This window comes from Saccostrea echinata, unplaced genomic scaffold (assembly GCF_033153115.1).
Source record: "Saccostrea echinata isolate AGI-Se365-2 ecotype Australia unplaced genomic scaffold, CSIRO_AGI_Sech_v1 ptg000001l, whole genome shotgun sequence".
Taxonomy (NCBI): domain Eukaryota; kingdom Metazoa; phylum Mollusca; class Bivalvia; order Ostreida; family Ostreidae; genus Saccostrea; species Saccostrea echinata.
In genome coordinates, this window is record NW_026889750.1 from 32,626,241 (window position 1) to 32,646,733 (window position 20,493).

Consider the following 20,493-nt stretch of genomic DNA (forward strand, 5'->3'; position numbering starts at 1 on the left):
AAAGGATGGTGTCTCGATCTAACAAACAAAGATACATATATACATATATATAGTTTTTCATAAAAATGTTTATGTATTTATGCATAAAGCATGAAATATAAAATGTGAATATATTACAATGAGATTTTACAATCAAAATGATATTCCAGTATACATATAAATATAGAAAGCCTTGCATGTCAAATTTTGACAAGATTAAGTATATCCTCCTCATTCATATTTATTCCTGATATTTCCTAATTCTTTTCTCTTCTTTCTCTGTCAACTTTTCCCATTAGTCCTCCCTCTGATCTTCCATCACCATATAGAAAAACTCTTTGACCTGTACTCAAAATGCAAATCCACCAATTTCCTCTTTCTGAACAATTTGTTTGTGGCATAGAATAATCTCTAAAAATTATTTTTAAAATAATTAGCATTTATAATAATAACAGGAGGTCCAGGGACCACATTGTTCACCTGAGCAACAATGGCAATTTCACTTAACTCTGACACAGGTGGCTTTTGTGAAATACAATACAAGGTTCTTTGGAAAAAAAAAAGATAATACAAAAACAGCACTGTGACACTGAACTCCAGTTTCTAAAAACATTATTTAAAACACATTTCTCATTAATTTGATGAAAGAACCGAATGAATAACGATCTCAACAAACATTTTACGTTAACTACTATACAAGGTTTCTACTTTCACTTTCATATCGAATATAAATATCCAAGCGTAGCTATTAACAAAAGGGAAACAAATCTGAAAAAATAGTGATGCTAAATGGCCTGAACATTCATCGTTAACAATTCCAAAATTACTTATTGATCACTAGGTTTATCGGCTTTTTACGAACTGCATTAATTTAACAATTACATGTACATACAAGTGATGAGAGTACTAGAAAGTTTATACGGATCTGTAACCGTAATGAAATGATTTGAACACAATGAACTAGCTTTTAACAAGTCTTTTAAAACGTATCTAAGATCACTTACTTTTTCCAACACCCAACTCTTCTGCTGCAGTAGTGACGTCAAACATGACGTACACTTTCATCTGATAAAAACCGAAACCGGTCCGTAAATAAAATGTGGAATGATTTTAATATTTTACTCATAAAATAAACCCAACCATAACAGTTTTTGGATAAAATACAAATTAATTTATTCTTGATGAATTTAGTTTTTCAAGAAAACGAATTTTTAATTTTGTGAAAGGATTTTTTTTGGGGGGGGGGGAGTAACAGAGTACTTATTCCCATTTTATCCAAGCTTCTTAAGGAAATGAACATCTTGATTCTTTTGAATAAATATACATTTAAATTAACACATCTTGATATATGTTATTGAAATTATTTTTGAATCATGCAGTCTACTTGTTAAATTATATAACACCAACTTATTCATATTAAGCTTAATAGGAAATTATTCAAGTGTTAACTGATTAACATTGAATAAACATATATTTTTTTTTATCTCAATGAATTACAATAAAAATGAATTTTACCTGTTCATAACAAGGACAACTAAATAAACACACACAGATCTGTTTCATATGATTCTCATATGATCATTTTCAAAGTATGCATATGATTCTCATATGCAGGAACTTTCATATGTGTTTCATATGTATATTCAAACATATGATTCACATATGTGTAAACATATGATCCACATATGATTTGTCACATATGATACTCATATGTTTGAATATACATATGATTCTCATATGATTCTCATATGATCCTCATATGAAAGGCAATGAATATGTGGATCATATGTGGCGAAATTGCTTATGTAAGTAAGGAAAGTTGACGATTGAAAAGTTAAAGTCATCACGTTTATCATAAAGCTTGGTTGTTAGATTACCATTAACGTCTTTTTCAAGTAAAATATCCAAATATGAAACAGATGTGTCAGACTCTATGGTATCTTTTATCTCAAGCTCACCGGGAAATATCGAAGAAGAATGGAAATAACCATTGTTAATTGACAATTACGTCGTCGAAAATGGAAGATCCTTCTTGAAAAAGCATCATTACACACTACTTTCTGCATGGTATTTTCATTAACATTGCGGACAGGAAAACATAAGGCGGGATTTAAAACTAATACAATTCGAAGAAAAACTATTTAACAAAAAATTTCCCATGCTTTGTGATTGGATAATATTTTCATACAAATGTATTTATCTCCTCGCCTTAGTAGTCACAACTCGTTACATAAAAATCTAACCATCACAAACTATTTAAGACTCTCTGTCTCTCTCTCTCTCTGTATATATAGGAAAGATAAAATTAATAAGGCACCTTAACGTTGCAACATAAGTCGATGAAGTTGTTGTTTTCTTTACGTATATAAATTCGATCTCACTTGGTGTAACATACAGCTTGCTCAGATGAGCCTTAAATTCTACGTCGAGGGAGACAGACCAGGTTTGTTGTGAGCAGTTGAGGTAATTCATCACCTCCTGTCGACAATCAGCTGTACGGTTGATTTGGGTGATTTCAGGGGGTGGTAACGCTGTCACCTACAATGTTCATATAATATTTTTTTGTATAATTTTCAGTGAACGAAAGAATAAAATTTATATGCATGGATTCAATTTTGCTGTTTACCATTCTTCCCTTTTTATGATGAGACTAATTCAATAAAAATGCTTCAAAAACAATTTTATAGAATTATATACTTGTATCAAATTTATAATTTTGCATTATCTTTGTAATGAGTTTTTCTTTTAGTTACTGTTTAGAGATTTCCGCATCGACAGAGTGCAAAATACAAAACATTAATTGTACCGTGAGCGTTCTCATGATCGTTTGTAAAGTATTTCCACTAATCTTAAGTTTAATAGACAGAGTCCTGCAAAGAACAAAAAAAATTAATTAATTAATTAATTTAAAAATACAGTCACAATTTCTAGCATGAAATATGAAATATAATACTTTGATCCTGTGCTATCCTTTATATCGGGAAAATTAGAATATCAGAAATCTATATTGCTGCTTTTGTAACTTTCTTACGCTATTGTCAAATTCGGGGCTGTTAGTGTTATTTCTTTTTCCTGGCTTTTATGTGCTCCGACAGACACGATCTGAGAAGATCCAATGACGAATCCTGTAGGGACCGATGTAGCTGTCACCTGATAAGTTTGGGATGTGCTCCCCGTGTTTGTTACATTTACTTTGATTGCAGAAGTCTTTCCAAGAACAAGGGTCTCTGACATGCAGTAAATATAGAAGTATTAAGTCGAGGCTAATATAGATACAATGCATTAATTCTTAAACATTAATGTTATAGACAATATATTGAAATTTTATATGAGCATGAGAGTCTAGATTGTTTCGTAAAGTATGAATTTGGATATTGTACCTGGTTTAGAAGAGAACTTTATATTCCCAGTTACAGGTTTAATAACATTTGACTTCTCTCGGGTGAATATTTCTGAGTTTATGCTTCCATTAATGCTTACATAAAACTCCTACAAAGACAATACACTTAAGCAACACATAATTTCCAAGTTGAAAAATATCCTATTTGTAACGTCGCAAAATGGTATATTCAAACCTCTGATGTGACGTCATAATAGGCATATACGTCTCTTTGTGAATTTGTTGATGTGTCTTTCACAGGAAGTATGTTGAGTATAGTTCCTGATGGTTTCCTAAGAATGATGTCAGTTACACGAGCTGTTGATGGTATTCCAGTGATGCTTATACTAATGACAACCTTTGAACCTGCAATTATATTTTGGGAACGTATTTAAATTTGCTTGGAAACATTGCAAATCAAAGTTTCAGTAAAGGTAATTAGAATAAATTAACATCGTCATAGGAGTAGCATGCGTAAGTTCTATACAACCAAGATGGAATAACCATCTTATACTTGTGCTTCATGCTTCTTTGCTAGTGAATTGTTAACTTTTGAAAAAGAATTCGAGCTTACGGCACAACGTTTTATTGTCAATTGTTTTATTGTTATTGTGCTAAATAGGTTTGTCGGCAACTTCAAATAGGACATTTGCTTATATTGAATCATAAAAAGAGATAAAAAATACATACTGAGCACCGTTCCTTTTTAGTTTTTGAACACTGCACACGAGAGTCATAGAATATTTTAGGTAAATTATTTCACTATACAAGGTTATGCTACAAGTTACCCTTTATCAATAGTTTCGATACAAAAAGTACTACAACTTAGTGGCTAATCAGACATAATTCTTTGTCAGGGCAGTTAATAGGTTTCTGGAAAGAGGGTTGCGGTCGAGAGTCTGAAAGGGGGTATCCCCTCCTCTGAGCCAGACTTTTTTAATTTAAATGAATGGGTACCATTTTGGTGGATTCTGGTGCATTCTTGAAGTAATTTTTTCATAACTTGAATGTAGAAAATCTAGCAGCATTTAAAAAAAATATACTAGTAAGTAATGAATTTATTTTCTTTCGAAAATGAAATTTTCGTGTGTTTCTTTTCAAATGGGGTGCGATTGCGCACAACGCACTCCCGTTCCAACAGACTTGTTTATGACATAATTCTTGGAGAAAATCATTATATTTGCAATGGTATGAATGATATGCATTGATTTTTAAAGCCAAGTTCATCACTGAAATGTATAAGAGAGAAAATGTACTGCTCAGAGCCTAATTTGATTCAAGTCAAACTTCTGTAATAAAAGTAACCTAAATTCTGCAATAAAATGTTGAAATTCTGTCAAGAGATTTATAATCGAGTGACACTTAAAAATGTAAAATAGTTGCCTGTAATAGGATTGGTTCCACTGATAGGATACATTAATCCAAGAATATTTTCCATAAACTTGAAAGTGAAATCAATTTTCCCGCTTCCTCCTACTTTCACGATCCACGTGTTTACGTCATTATTATGAAGTGTCCACTTTCCAGGAGTCGGCTTCTAAGAATGAAAAACATGCAAAGATGATGAGATGATCAAAAAACGCCAACTTGTACAAAAGGCAATACACTCTTCAATGTTCATCTACTATCAAAATGGAATTATCTAAAACACTTACCGGAATAGAAAGCACTGTAGTGCGTCCGATAACATCAACTGAACTATTGGATAATTGCTGAACTGAGCCTATGGGGTAAATGTAACATAATATTATCGATGGAAGTCAATCAATTTAAAAAACATTTTCATATAATACGGAGATAAATCTTTCATTGTTTACCATCAGGTCGATCCAACTTTACATTTAAAACATTTGACAGTATCTCTATTTTTACTGTCATCAATGAAAGTTCGGAATCTGCAGTTATCGTGTGCATAGATCCAGGCTTGGTTTCAAAAGATGTCACCTCTAATGTCGATACTCCCATGTTTTTCTAGAGACGAAACAATTTTATTATTTCAATTTTCAAATAATTTTATTACAGTTTTACTTCTCAAAATGTATTCATATACTAAGTATTTTATCTAGGGTATAAAATCTATCTTAATGTATTTAGCTTAGATTTGTCAGTCAGTTTGAAGAAGGTAACATCAACTGTATCATACCTCAACAAATGTTCCAAGAATACTCCCAAGAGACGTTGATGACGTATGCACAATCTGCCCTCCTGTTGCAGATGCTATTTTGTCAAACAGATCCAGTCCTGCAAGGCTTCGGCGTCTCCTTTCTAGAACATACAGGGAGAATGTATAAAATTGAAAAAAAAAACGCTTTCTTCAAATTTTAAATTGCACTGAAAAATATCAAACAATTTTTAATCATATAACTCTATATAATTCTTAAAAGTACGTAATAAAGTATTTAATATTTTTAGAAATATTGATACGATGTTTACAAACAACTAAAGTTGTTCAAGTAATTCAACGTTCATTTATTGATTGATTGTATGTTGTTTTACGTCCCATTCGAGAATTTTTTACTCATATAGAGACGTCACCAATTAACAGTGAAGGGCTTCAAATTTTGACCTTTACTCGGCACTCAGGGACATTGAGCAGTGAGGGATCTTTAACGTACCAACGCCTGCCGTGACACGGGGTTTCGGTTTTTAAGGTCTCATCCGAAGGACCCGCATCTTTCACTTCAAAGTGCCGAGCGCATGGCGAAGGAACAGTTGCTACCTATTTTTTATCGACTTAGGTCAGTCGCGGCCGAGATTCGATCTCACGACCTCCCGATCACGAAGCGAGCGCTCTACCGACTGAGCTACCGTGAACCGTAACGTTCATTTATAATATCGTAAACAAAACAAAGCAAAAAAACAAACAAACAAACAAACAAACAAACCAAAAACAAGATACACAAACCTGTCCTTCTTTTGTTTTCATTTGGAATACATTGGACATTTTGCGGAACATTGAAGACAGACCGACGTCTACGCCCATCACAATCCCCACGCAGGAAGTACACAAGTTTCATGTGTTTGCTGTTTACTAAATTTATAACCTCGTTCGCTTTCTCTGGATCTTTCGCGTCGGCATCAGTAAAGAAAAAGACACATGATCCAGGATTTGCCATCTTCAGTGCTGGAAAAAAAATGCCGTGTTTCACCCTTTTTTAGAGGACATCACAATTTGGCTGTTATATAAAATGTTAGAGAAATGTCCGTTCTTCTTTAAAACATAAAATATGAAAAACAGTGCTTCAAAATTGGCGTATATTGCAATCCATCCTTAACATAAATGCATAGATGTAAATTGATTACATCCTGTAAAGTCCATAACTATGATAATTCATCGGAACTAAAACTGTACCATTTACGATTCCCGCCATTGCCATTTCTGGACAATCACCACCACCATGTGCCACCATAGCATGCAGCCATTGTTTCATCTCTGATCCATCTGTTGTAGAGTGGATGGTTGTATCTGATACAAAATGTAGGAAATCAAATAAAATATTTCTTAGCCTTCTATCAGATGTCCGAACTTTACTTGTACAGATGATTAATATACAGCTATTGGAACAGAGGAAGTGTTTCGTACACGTTAATGGAAGTGTATAATCAGGTTGAAGTCAACAATAAAGTATCATAAAGGTATAAAGACTACGATTTATTTGTTCATGCATTCTGTCGTTCGTTTCTAATCGTCAAAGATAAACTTCAGGATAACAGGTCTAAGTGCCCTAAGGCATTTTTTCTTTCGATATGAAACCTGTGTATTTAGAACCAAATAAAGACGCTAAGCATTTTAAGCACACCTACCTGGATCATTAAATGTGGAAAGTATGTAGTTTGATGGTCCATTTGATCCAAGAAGAGATGCTTGGTTGACGATATCTATGCTATGCTGAGTTGCTTCCCTTATCTCTCCACTCATAGACCCTGTATCGTCAATCACAAATACCACAGAGAGACCGGGAGCCAAACAGTTGTAGCATGGGTTCTTGTATGTCATCCCTAGCATTTCCTTAAATCTGTCGATTCCCAAAATTGACAGCAGCCCAGTACCTTAATTAAGTTTTTAAAATTAAAAAAAAATTATTGAGTTTGAAGTAAATTGTAATATCTACCAATCTAAGAATTAATGATAAAAACTTTGTTACCATTTCCAATGAAAAATTCATAGGTAGCTTGTATCGCTGCCTGACCCGCCTGTTGATGTAGGTCAAAATGGGGAGATAACTCCGGACTTGATGTTTCTTTGTTTATACCCCCTGTTGCTGGGATATCTTTACTCATATCGTAAGGCCCTCCATGACTGCACTTCCCCATACCGGAAGGAAAATTACCTATTTGCAATATTCTTTGTTAAAAGGATGTATACCATATACCATTTTACATAATAAAATATGTTCAAATCAATATATACCATGATTTCATTTATTTAAAAAAAAACATAATGCTACATAAAATGGAGATAATAATACATACAAAAATAACTCTTATAAGTGTCTCATATTCAGTGAAATCTACTTTTTTGAAAGTAAGGTTATAAACAAGCCATTTAAATATTAATAAAAGAATTACTTTCATAAGATATATGTTATAACACTATACCTATTGGTTTATTAATGTGCTGGTAGCTGGTATAGCCACTTGTAAGAAGTTGACCATCTGATCGCATGTTGTCAACGCAGGAATAGTCCTTCACTCTAGGAAACAAAACATAATAAAATAAAATAAATGCCAAGAGGTAGATTTACTAACTCTATTCTCATGAATGATTGAATAAAAGAAACTAGTTATAAATTAAAGAAACTAGTTATAAATCATTGAATAAAAAAAAAGAAAGATCATGGAATGTCTTGTATTACTGAGTAAACTTACGCTTCCTTAGAGTAGTTACAATTGACACACGCTACCATATTAGGGTCAGACACCTTATAAGGAAGAGATTGACCTGAAACACCTGAAATATATCAATTTCCCCAACTATGAATTAGTGTTATGCATAAATAGTGTCGAAATGGGTATACACATGTGCAGCTTTTGATGACTTTTTCTAGTGTCAAACAGATTTTGATAAACGTAAGGAGGTACAATTAGTGATAATAATGGGCTATTGACTGAATATCAGGAAACTTACCCGCTAGAGGTCTTTGCCCGGGTTATCTCTATATAATTTGTTGTGAAATATATCAAAAAGTTTAATAAATATATTTATCTAACTTTCGTTTTAGAATTTTCAAACTAATAATGACAGATATAGAGGTAAACACATATTTCATGAACATTTCATAAACACTTATTATTCTTTGAATAACATTACCTTAATCGTAGGTGTACACTTAAAACAATGCATGAGCGGGAGGTCGTTAAAACAAACTATTAGTTTTTTTTATAGATATAAACAGTTGTCTATTATTTTTCGATGCCTTTCAATTGTTTTCAATAAAATGCATGAAATTCTTGTGCTGCAACTTTGTTGTGTATGGTTTGTGTATAAAAACATCAAAGACTTTTTAAAGAAAGTCATTTTTGATCATAGTCTATACGTATTTTTACCTCAAATTACATCACATCATCAAACAAAAATTACAGAATTTTATCTTTAATATCTCGATTTATCTGGCAAGTGTTTGCTTAATTTAAATTTTAAAATAATGAATTCTAAAAAAAATTTCATCACTTTTTTCTAACAAGACAAAACGTGTACTTTTGGGCAGAGTATTTGCGTTAATCATTATATAGAAAACTTTGGAAACATTCTGTATGAAATATATGGAGATAACGAACAGTATTCAAGCTCAAAAGTCCATTATACAATACAAAATAGGAGCAGAGCAAACACGGACCTCCAAAACATCAGAGGTGGGATCAGGTGCCATGGAGGAGTGACCATCCCCTGCCGACCTGTGACACCCGCCATGTGCTCCTTGTCATGATCGGGAAATAACGGAAAAATCCGTCGACAATTCAGTGTGTAAATAATGGTCTAACAATTAGTTTGAAAAACATCAGTCAGCATTTGACTCAATGATAAATTGTATTTGCTGACAATGTCATTGTATCGACCATAGAACTTACGAAATGAACGAAATGATGACTTTTAGCTGATGATATTCTTGTTTCATCAACTTGTTTGTCAATAATTTACCTTGTTTTGGAAATTGTACATACGTAAAACATGCTCTTGTGTATCGAATCAACTGAGAGATATAAACCCCGTATGCAGGTGATGAAGGTATATTGCTGCATAAGTAAGGGAGTTGACGATTGAAAAGTTAAAGTCATCACGTTTATTATAAAGCTTGGTTGTTTGGTTACCATTAACGTCTTTTTCAAGTAAATTATCCAAATATGAAATAGATGTGTCAGACTCTGTGATATCTATTATCTCAAGCTTACCAGGATATATCGTATCGACATAAGAATGGAAATAACTATTGTTAATTGACAATACTTGTGTGTACAATCCGAATGTTTTTTAACAAAATAATTTTGCAAATGACCAATGACAAGGTAAGTAAATTTTATTGAAAAAAGCAGCTGTCAGTGATATCAAAAAGCCTGGACTTTAATTTATCGTGGGGAATGGTTGTGTATAAAGTTGAAAAGTAAGTTTTTAAGCTGTTGATTTTGGTAAAATCTTGTGATTTCAAATTTTCCAAAAGTTCCTTGGATTTTTTAAGTATCCACATCTGATTTACACCATTTCTCGAATATATTGTTGCACAGTACTCTTGAAGTTTCTCCTTCACTACTGTTAATATCTTAGTTAGGAGTAAAGAAAGAGGCTTGGTAGAACATTTACTGGAACCCGCTATGTATCTTTGTTTGTAAGGATTCTTATGAAGTTTCGGAATCCAATATGGATATGGTAATTCAAATTCATTTTTTTTTTGTTTGGAATATTAAAAATATTTAAAACTGAAATATGATTTTAAAGAATTTCTTCCTTAGAAAGGGAACTATGAGTATAATTTGGATAACCACTTGTGGAATTAAATCCAAGTTCCTCTAAAATACATTTAATATAATGAGCCTTACAAAGACAATGTTGTTACCTGCTTTGTCAGCAGGGACCAGTACGTACTGATCATGTAATCTATCTAATTCTTTTTTCATTTCTGGATTATTGAATACAGAAGGATAGATGGTTCTCATATTGCCCCTCAATCTTTAATGCGCGATTTTAACATACATCCGATACATTTAATCCATTCTGACAAAGTGTCAAGGTCTTCTTTTTCATGCCTGGTTCATCGCCTGGCGTAATCTTCTACAGAATCCATAATATTTATGAAATTCCGACGCCAGTTGAAGGATCGGGGTTCCCTATATTTGGACCTTTTAAAATTAGTGATCTAAGGTCCTCATTATTAACTATATTTACGTCACCAGTAATAATGTGTCCAGCAGGACTATAGTTATAGGGAGAAGAAGAACATGAACACGATGGAGGATTATCTTTCAGATATTCGATATCCAGGCCCTGCAAAGTTTTCTTGTAATTAAAAAGTTTGGAAGCAATAGTCGATGTATATTTGTAGGAAATACAAGGTGTAGCCTTAACTTGAAATATGGTGGAATACAAGACTGGACCCTTTTGTGATTAAGGATATTACTTATATTAACCGCGTCAATTCCTTTGTTGGCATATTGAAGTTTAAGGAAAAAACGGATTGTTTTAGCTGCATTTTCTTCAATAAAACGCGGGGGTTTAAAAAACCTGTGATTTGCAATATCCATAATCACAGATCCGAATCTATATTCTGGTGTCGAGGAATCAAAAAATGGACTTTCCTTGACCTTTTCAAGAAGACTATTTAAAAGTTTCAAAGGGACAGAGTAAAGTTTGGTGCGAATATGATGTAGACCTAACTGTTGATTTATGTAAGGTAGTAATGAATCAAAAGAGACATCGTGTATTAAAGGTTTATCGTAAGACCGATGCCAATGACTACGCTTACATCTCTGTGTATGGTAAAAAAGTCCCATCACATTTATATTGTTACACTGTGGACTGGAAAGATTTCCAACACTATCGACATTGTCATTACATCCATAGGGAAAGGCTGTCCCTAGTTTTCTAATCCAAAATATTCTTCTCGTTGTCTACGGAAAGGTGTACTCAGTGATGGACTGTTTGTGTGGTGGTAAATCTTTTCTAGAATTCTAACTTTCATTGACAAAATAGAATGATCAGGTTAATTAAAATGCTTGTATAAAAGCTGCTGACGCCCATTATTTATCTGAAATCTATGACCTGATATTCTTTTATTAAGTGATCTCTTGGTTTCACCAACATAAACAATTCCACAAAGATTACATTCTAATCAGCAGACAACATTAGAAGATTTGCAGTTCAGATTTCCCCAAGTTTTGGTATAAAAGCGCTGTCCAGTAAGATTACTGGTGAAAGAAGTGTTAGTTATCAAAATGTCACAGGTTTTACAGTATTTGTATTTCAAATTGTATTTCAATTTAACATATGAAGAATCATTAATATTTTACCTAATTCACGACACACTCGATTTCCAAACATTTCTACCCAGTTTGTATTGCTGTAAAACTCTTGTAGTGTAAAGAGATATTGACCAATCAAATCTCTGACAGCATCCCAGTTTGGATTAGCTGTTTGTGATTGGTGGACAATGTTATCCCTCAGAGACTGCAGAAGCAAGTGACCTTCAAAAAAGTACAAAAGTACTTCAATAACATTTTTATGAATTAAACGTTTAGAGCTAAAGTGAAAAAAATAAGTTCTGATAATATTTCAAGTCAAGAAGTGCTGACATTTTCAATTCCCCTGGTCACAAACGGTGATATATGGGAAAAAATTAGGATGAATCATTGTAAGCTTGTTCCATTCTGTTGGTATATCTGAGTTGTCATTTCAGATATTAGTTTTTTTATATAAAAAGTTTTTGATTCTGTTACATACATAAACTTGTTTTTGTAGTTTGTATATACAATTTATAAAAAGGCAGCTTCTACATGTACATCAAATAGAGAGAAAACGTTTTGTTCATATTTAAATGATGCACAACAATAAGACTGATTTTAAGGCATACATGTACGTACATTATAAAGCAAGTATTTTTAAACCTATGGACTTTAATATTTTAATCAATCAGGGGGAAGTGCTTAATACAAAGCTAGAAATAAAAACTGTGTTTACAAGTGAAAGTGGAAAAAGAAACGAATGATTATTTTTTTAATAACATTTTGATTATGATGATCTTCCTGTAAACATTGGTTGTAATGCATAAAGATTTGATTTTTCCTTGAACAACAGATAACAGTTTGATATTTTTCTTTTACCAGAAACAATTTGCTCGCAATTCATCGTCCTCGAAGCATCGTCCATATAATTTCTCTGTGCCATGTTGTTCTTGTTTACAATATCCACAACCGTTTTGGCAAAATGAATAAGCCCATCACGGTCTTGTGAAGAAGAAAAAAAACAAAAATAAAAAATTGAACAGTATATATAAATGAGATTTCAAAAATATCAATAACTTTTCTAAAAAGGTTTTGTATATTCTATACATATAATATGTTTCATCCCCTTAACCTACTTATATGTTCATTAAATTTAAAAAATAGAATTAGTATAAGATTGAAACACACCGAAAACAGTTAATCAAGAGACTATTTGAGGCCTGTTAAATGTTGAAAAGGTACATGTACATGAACGAAGTGCAGAGTAAATATCAGATATATTACTGAATTGATTTAGATTATTAATGGATGCATACCTGTGACATTTTGGACAATAAAAAAAGGAATAAGGTCAAAACAAAATTAACAAAATTTTGAAAAAGAACATTTACCAAAAAAATTCATGATGGTACCATCGGGATCAGACGAGTTGTATTTTCCTGGATTGATGACGTCAGCTATAACATCTGCAACAGCGTAGTAGATACCGGCCTGTGTGATGCTGGCATGGGTGTAATCTGGTCGTCCACTTGTACTCTCTTTAGAAGGTAAAAATGCCTTCGTTAAAAGAATGCAACATCCAAGTAAAAATGTAATAAGCAATTTCATGTTTACGGTGTATATCTAATAACAACTGCTGTGCTCTTGATTCCGTTTCGTATTAAATAAATCCTCCGAAATGAAATTTGTGTACTTATATATCCACTGCTCGCGTACCTTAAATGTCTACGAAATGATATCAGATGTTTTATTGGTCGTCAGATATAAGGCTTCCAACAGTGCTTGCAGTCCAGGCCTGGTGTCCTCGAAAGACATTTTTCCACGAACTTGTCACATTCACAGAACATTTAATTTTCCTCTTTTTTAAAGTGCCGAAAATGTCGATAATCTTTATTTTGAATAATCATTTAACATTTTGTGTTAATTCTACCTCAATGTCCAATATAAAGTGCAGTGTCATTTTATGGAATGAAAGCTAGTGATATTGCTAGTTTATTTATATGTATCAGAATATTTATTACCAATGAAAAATCATAAACAAAATAATAAATAAAACATTATTGTGAAGCTTTCATACAAATATCATTATTAGCAATATACAATATAACTAATACTCAATTTCTGTCAATTGCATACAAAAGTTAACTACACAATCACACTTTGTGTTTAAGTGAAAATTACAGTGATAATATTAATAAAACAGATTTTACTTTGTTAAACAAAGGACAAGAAAGTAAAGGAAATTTGAAAGAAGATAAAAAACATTAATTTCAACTCTACATCGACGTTACATTGTTGTCTACTTCTCCTTATTAGTCCCCTACTGGTGAAACCGGAGGGGACTATAGGTTTCCTCTGAGTCTGTCCGTCCATCTGTCTGTCTGTCCGTCCGTCTGTCTGTCTGTCTGTCTGTCTGTCAGTCTGTCCCACTTTGTTTTCCGCACTTTTCTCCTAAAAGCTTAAAGATATTGAGCTGATTTTTGGTATGTGAGTGTATCTTGAAAAGTTACAGATCAAGTTTGCATGTCATTTCGCATCATTAATTTTTGACGGAATTACGACCTCTTCAATTTCTAAGGGGTTTCCGCAATTTTTTTTCTTAACGCTTGCAGATATTGAGCTGATATTTGGTATGTAACTTTACCTTGATTAGTTATAGATTAAGTTTGCATTTCATTCCGCTTCAATGATTTTTGACGGAATTATGGCTTTTTCAATTTTTAACGGGAACCAGATTACACATGCCGGCAGGGGACTAGTATTGCTAATGCAATACTCTCAGAATGCTTGTTTCTATTCACATACAGTCCTGTAAAATCATTTGATTTTTCTCGTTTTACTTTATATACTTTACCAAATCCTCCTGAAAAGTAATTTCTATTTGAGATTTTTTTAAAAGAGCTTTCAAATCTGACAAATAAGATTTGACTGCTTTCTAAGAAAACAAAAATTTTTGGAAAAAGGTTCAAAGTAAGGAGACCAGAATGGAAGTCATGTTATTCAATCGCTAATTTAAACCAAGACAAATCCTTTCATACTCAGTGACTCCAGATCTAAATCTATCTATAAACAAAAAGATAGTGATTGTGTATGTGTGCATGATAGTGCTAAAACTTTCTCCAGATAAACTCTTAAAAAGTAAATATAGTATTTATTTTGAAGGGCAGACTTAAGGATGCATTATGTGAGACATTCATTCATCTTTTTAGCTCACCTGAGCTAAAAGCTCAAGTGAGCTTTTCTGATCACCCGTTGTCCCTCGTCCCTCCGTCCGTAAGTCTGTAAACTTTTCACATTTTCAACTTCTTTTCAAGAACCACTGGGCCAATTTTAAACAAACTTGGTACAATGCATCCTTGGGTGAATGGGAGCTTGAATTGGTAAAATGAAGGGCCTAGTCTCCTTACAAGGTGAGATAATCAAGAAAAGCCAATAATAGGGTGGGGTCATTAAAAAATCTTCTTCTCAAGAACCACTGGGCTAAAAAAGATGAAATTTACGTGGAAGCATCCTTGGGTAGTGTAGATTCAAAATTGTTCAAATCATGACCCCGGGTTAGGGTTGGACCATAGAGAATCCAAGTTTTACATTGAAATATAGAAAAAGGTCTTTAAAAATCTTATTCTCAAGAACCACTGGGCCAGAGAAGCTGAAACCTTTGTGGAGGCATCCTGGGGTAGTGTAGATTCTTAATTGTTCAAATCATGACACCCGGGGTAGGATGGGGCCACAATAGCGAAGTTTTACATGGAAATATATAGAAAAAAAATCTTTAATAAACTTCTTCTCAGGAACAACTGGACCAAAAAAGCTGAAATATTTGTGGAAGCATTCTTGGGTAGTGTAGATTCTAAATTGTACAAATCATGACCCCGGGGTAGGGTATGGCTACAATAGGTATTACAAGGGGGAAATCTGGTGAAGAACAGCAGGGCCAAAGTTTCTCAGCTGAGCGTTGTGGCCATTAAGCCTCTTGTTCTGAAATAGCTTTTAATATTAAAAATGACAGCCAGACAAGGTTTAATAAAACTACATCAATACCAAGGATACCTTTAATACCTCACGTCAAAAGTCTTATCCGCCCTTATGTTTATTTAAATCTGTGGTAGTGCAGGAAGTGTACGAAGAATTCCTTTTAATTTGTAGTTTTTCATTCGTTTTTGGTACATTTTTTCTACTTTATTCATAGAAATCATTTTATGTTTTGTTACGCTTTCAACAAATTGTGAAAATGTCGAAGTTAAGTTGATGTTGAAATATTTTGAACCTGTTAATGTCAATATTAAGCCAAATTTAAAAGTAATATATGTAATTTTGTTTATTTAGCATGAAATAATTGCTGTTCCGGGATGTCTCTTATATTTTCTAATGACAAAGCTTAAGGTGACGATAACGAACAGTGATAAATCTCATCAAACCTTCCAACGATACAAATCTGTGAACAGGGCAGAAAAACACGGATCCCTAGAAATCATAGAGGTGGTATCAGGCCACGAAGGATTTAGCATCTCCTGTCGACCGGTCACACCTCGGTAAGCCCTGTGTATTGAAAAGATGTACAGAACAATCCGAAACCAATTCTAGTTTAAAAATAATTTTCTTACTGAAAATGGTGAAGATGAACAAAGATTGATCTCAATTTTTTTTTTTTTAACAAACAATACAAATCTGTAAACAGGGCATAAAACACAGACCCCCGGTAATTCCAGAGGTGAGATCAGGTGCCTAGGAGGAGTAAGCATCCCCTATCGACCGGTTATACCCGCCGTGAGCCTTGTGTATTGATCAGGTAGACGAGGAGGCGTAAAGATAGGGGCTTTGTATACCATTCAATGGACCGGCAATGTATCTTTGTAAGGATTTTTATGAAGTTTAGGAATCCAGTAGAGGTAGGGTAGTTCGAACTCGTCATTATTGACCGGAATGTTAAAAGTATTTAAGACTGAAATGATTTTGAAGAATTTCATTCTTAGAAAATGAACCCTAAGTATAAGTTGGATTTCCAGACATAGTTACTGTATTAAAACCAAGTTCTTCTAAAATACAGTTATAATAATGAGCATTACAAACAAAGACGATATTCTGCTGTCTGCTGGAACCATAACATATTGTTCACTTAGTCTTTCTAATTCTTTTATCACCTCCAATTTAGTGAAAACGGAGGGATAGACGGTTCGAATATTTCAACTTTCTAATACGTTTCTTTAATTAATATTATATATTTCTAAAACGTTTTAAGGGGGCCGACTGGGGTTTTCATTGCGCAATACTTCGCGCAGCATAGTAAAATAAAGCGTATTTACTCTTTTAAAGCAACTATTTTTACATAATTTACAAAAATTAACAAATTTAGGAAAACTAAGGTTAAAAAATCTAATTACGTTTTTAAATAACTGATTTTTTAAACGATTTTTCAAATGATGGGTAGATAGACGTCGTAACAGCGTGTTTCTGATGTTATGAATAACCGAAGTTCTTTAAGCGGGGTCATTAATTATGTCATAAAATAAAAAAGTATAAAATAGATGCTCTTGAAATTTTAAACATAGGAAATTGAGAATCTCACAATCATTTTTATTATTTTTTTATATAAATCTGTGGTATCTGTCATGTTTTGTTGTACTCCATAAAAACAGGAAAATATCACGATTTTTGACATTTTGAGATGCCCCCTCTGGAAACCAGACGGTAGAATTTTGTGTTTCTTGCAAAAAATGTACAATATAGTATTACCCATCAAATAATATAATTTGAGCAAAAAGTCTATAGTAGCATTTGTATAATTTGCTCCGAAGTGCGAAAAAATGGTATTTTCCTATATAACCCTATAGTAAATGTACCTGTATTTTGAGATGGTCCCTAAAAAATAACCAGACGGTAGATGTTCAATAAACTTGGCATATTTACTGAAGTCAATGTAAGGTATATATGGTATAAAATTAAAGAGTTTCTCTATAGTAGTTTTCACACAATAAAACCCCAGTCGGCTCCCTTAAAAAACCAAACATACACCAGCTTTCGAAATAAATATGCAAAAATCAAGTTCTGGAAGTTTCGAGATAATTAAAAAAAAACGGAGAAAATTCCTATGGCTCACTTATTTAACCTCTTGTCCTGCTAGGACTGTTACTGTTACATCAAATACATTTCCAAACCAACACAGTTTAATTAGATACAGTTGGTTCATGCCCTTTGAAAAATAGATTGCTAATAACCAACTCCTCAGAAGAAATTTCATGAAATATGTCATATACAGCCATACAGTTGTTACTCTCCAGCAAAACCCTCAAAAGACGTTGAGCCTTAGTTTTAAAGGAGCCTACAAAGGGTAGTTTTCTCATTGTTTTTGAAAACTTTGATAGCAATGCTACGAAGAAAAAAAATCTACAAAATATGTCAGGTCAAGGAATTGTAAGATTAACATGAAGTAATGCCTAATCTGAGATTAGTTACATGTATGTTCTTTACATGTATGAACAGATAAATATTTGATCATTAAATTACTTATATGGAACAAAGTATGAGTTGTATAAATTATGCTAATTTATTATTAACTTTACACAATTTACAACATTATATATAGTTATGTATTATTGTGTCGAACTCTTCACATATTTCATGCCAATGGTATTATTAAATCTTGAGTATTTATATCTTGCACATAATGCTTACCTCTACTCGAAAATTAATTAAGTACAGAATTAAATTGTTGATTTATTGTACAATTTATTCATGAAAAATGATAACATGATAGATTTCTAAATATTCAAACATTAAGAATTAATCTTAAAGATGGCCTTCATTTTTTAATTTTTTTTTTTTAATCTTTGAATAAGATCTTATAGCATATATCCGCACATGTAAAAACAGAACGGATTGATTTTTACAGATTTGTATGTTACGTGATTGAAAATAATCTTGACCAAAAATGAAACATTGAAGGTTCAGATCTTGAAAACGTCAACGTAAACGCTTTTCAGTTAAGTTTGTTTGTTTGTTTTTCGTTTAATTTTGTCTCTGTTTCAATTAAAGAAGCATTTTCACTTAAATAGCAGAACTTTTTTTCTATTTTTGCGTAAATCTTTTTACCTATCATAATGATTTTTCTGGTTTTCTTTTTGTTTTGTTTTTGTTTTTTGCTTTGGTTAAAATCTTCTTGAAAAACTTCATTCAGAAAGGTTATAATAGTAATAATAATAATAAACAAAACAAAACAAAATAACAGAATCTTGTGATTTTCTTGGCACAGGTTACGACGTCTCGGACAGATATTCAGAAATACAATGTAGATTCGTTAACCCGGACGCTTCACCTTCCGGACGATATTTGTATGGAACGGAATTTGCATTTATATTTTCCAATTATAAAAGATTTGTATCAATAATAGTCCGGACGCTTCATTAACCCGGAGAATTTGCTTGGAAACACAACCACGCGGATTAAGAAGACCCGACTGTATACATATTGTACATAAGACTCTGGAATTTTTGAAAGTCAAATAAGCCTATTTTATCCTTGAAATTTAATATTATACAGTAGGTATACCTTATGACAAATCCAGTGTTTATCTTTGTTATATCTTTGTAACATAAAAAAAACTAGAGCAGAGCTCGTTGCAAAGCAACGAGTAGGTCTTCCGTTGGAGCTGCGAACAGGAAGAAGTGACCTTGAGTCAAGGTCATGCCACACTCTAAGGTTATAAGCAATCTTGTAAGGGGTATCAACTTGCAATGTCTCACCAGTAGAAAGACAGTTAAGGAATGTTATTTCTCCGTTGATGACCTTGAACTCGTTCAAATGACCTTGCATCAAACCATGACACACTCTGGTTATAAGAAAACCCCATCTATGTGTAACCGACTCGACAAGTTAACACATGTTCTTTCAGACCATTCATCCAGTCAAAACATTCTTTCCTTAGTGACCCTAAATTTAATCAACATGGCCGTAGGAACCGAGGGGGGCGTGCCCCCCAATAATTTTGCCGATATATAGATTACAATAGTAGACATAGATACTATAGCTTGTGCCACCTCAATAAAAACGTCTGATAACCTTCTTTTTTTTTTTTTTTTTTTTGCTTGTCAAGGGATTTTTGGTAGTTGGTGACCTTTTTTTTTTTGCTTGTCAGGAAATTTATGGTAGTAGTGCCCCCTCAACTGTCAACTGAAAATGTATGGCTGTGCCCCCTCCCCCCCCCCCCAAAAAAAAAAAAAAAAACTGAATTTGCTTCCTATGGGCCTGATCAAGGCAATGATACACTCTGTATGATATCAGCGATACCCTTTTGTGTGTTTCGGACTTGACAAGTTCACAGTTTGCATTTATTGCATGATAGTGAGGGAGACATGAAGATTTCTTCGCCCATAAAAAATCATATTCCGCGAGGGCAACATGAAGATTTCTTCGCCCATGAAAAATCATACTCCCCGAAGGCAACGCCAGAGGGAAATATGATTTTTCGTTTGCGAAGAAATCTTTATGTCTCTATTCTGCAATAAATTGTTTATAATACCGAATTAACCAAAATGCAGGAATTACAAAGGAGATCCAATGAATAAAGCAAACATGCATTTGATGAGAACGATATGAAAGAGATGTAAGTTACAGGTACACCAATAGCCTCGTTTCATTAAAAAAAAAAATCCTACGTGACAAGTTTGTGTGATCACACCAGTAACATTCAAACACCATTACATTTTTAC

General features: G+C 33.0%; 1 protein-coding gene across 1 annotated transcript in view; it reads right to left on the minus strand.

Moving 5' to 3' along the window:
• LOC133196872 (uncharacterized) overlaps positions 1–13,396 on the minus strand; it is a 44,067-nt gene extending 30,671 nt beyond the window's left edge. The window contains exons 1-18 of the mRNA XM_061332724.1: positions 13,180–13,396; positions 12,668–12,790; positions 11,858–12,031; positions 8,228–8,309; positions 7,958–8,052; positions 7,504–7,689; positions 7,163–7,408; positions 6,711–6,824; positions 6,260–6,482; positions 5,502–5,619; positions 5,176–5,329; positions 5,014–5,081; positions 4,742–4,895; positions 3,555–3,724; positions 3,360–3,468; positions 3,011–3,206; positions 2,786–2,849; positions 2,297–2,517 (exon numbers count right to left, since the gene is read on the minus strand). Coding sequence (XP_061188708.1) covers positions 2,297–2,517; positions 2,786–2,849; positions 3,011–3,206; positions 3,360–3,468; positions 3,555–3,724; positions 4,742–4,895; positions 5,014–5,081; positions 5,176–5,329; positions 5,502–5,619; positions 6,260–6,482; positions 6,711–6,824; positions 7,163–7,408; positions 7,504–7,689; positions 7,958–8,052; positions 8,228–8,309; positions 11,858–12,031; positions 12,668–12,790; positions 13,180–13,396 — 2,714 coding nt within the window. The remainder of the gene's footprint in view (positions 1–2,296; positions 2,518–2,785; positions 2,850–3,010; positions 3,207–3,359; positions 3,469–3,554; positions 3,725–4,741; positions 4,896–5,013; positions 5,082–5,175; positions 5,330–5,501; positions 5,620–6,259; positions 6,483–6,710; positions 6,825–7,162; positions 7,409–7,503; positions 7,690–7,957; positions 8,053–8,227; positions 8,310–11,857; positions 12,032–12,667; positions 12,791–13,179) is intronic.
• Positions 13,397–20,493: the final 7,097 nt, after the last annotated feature.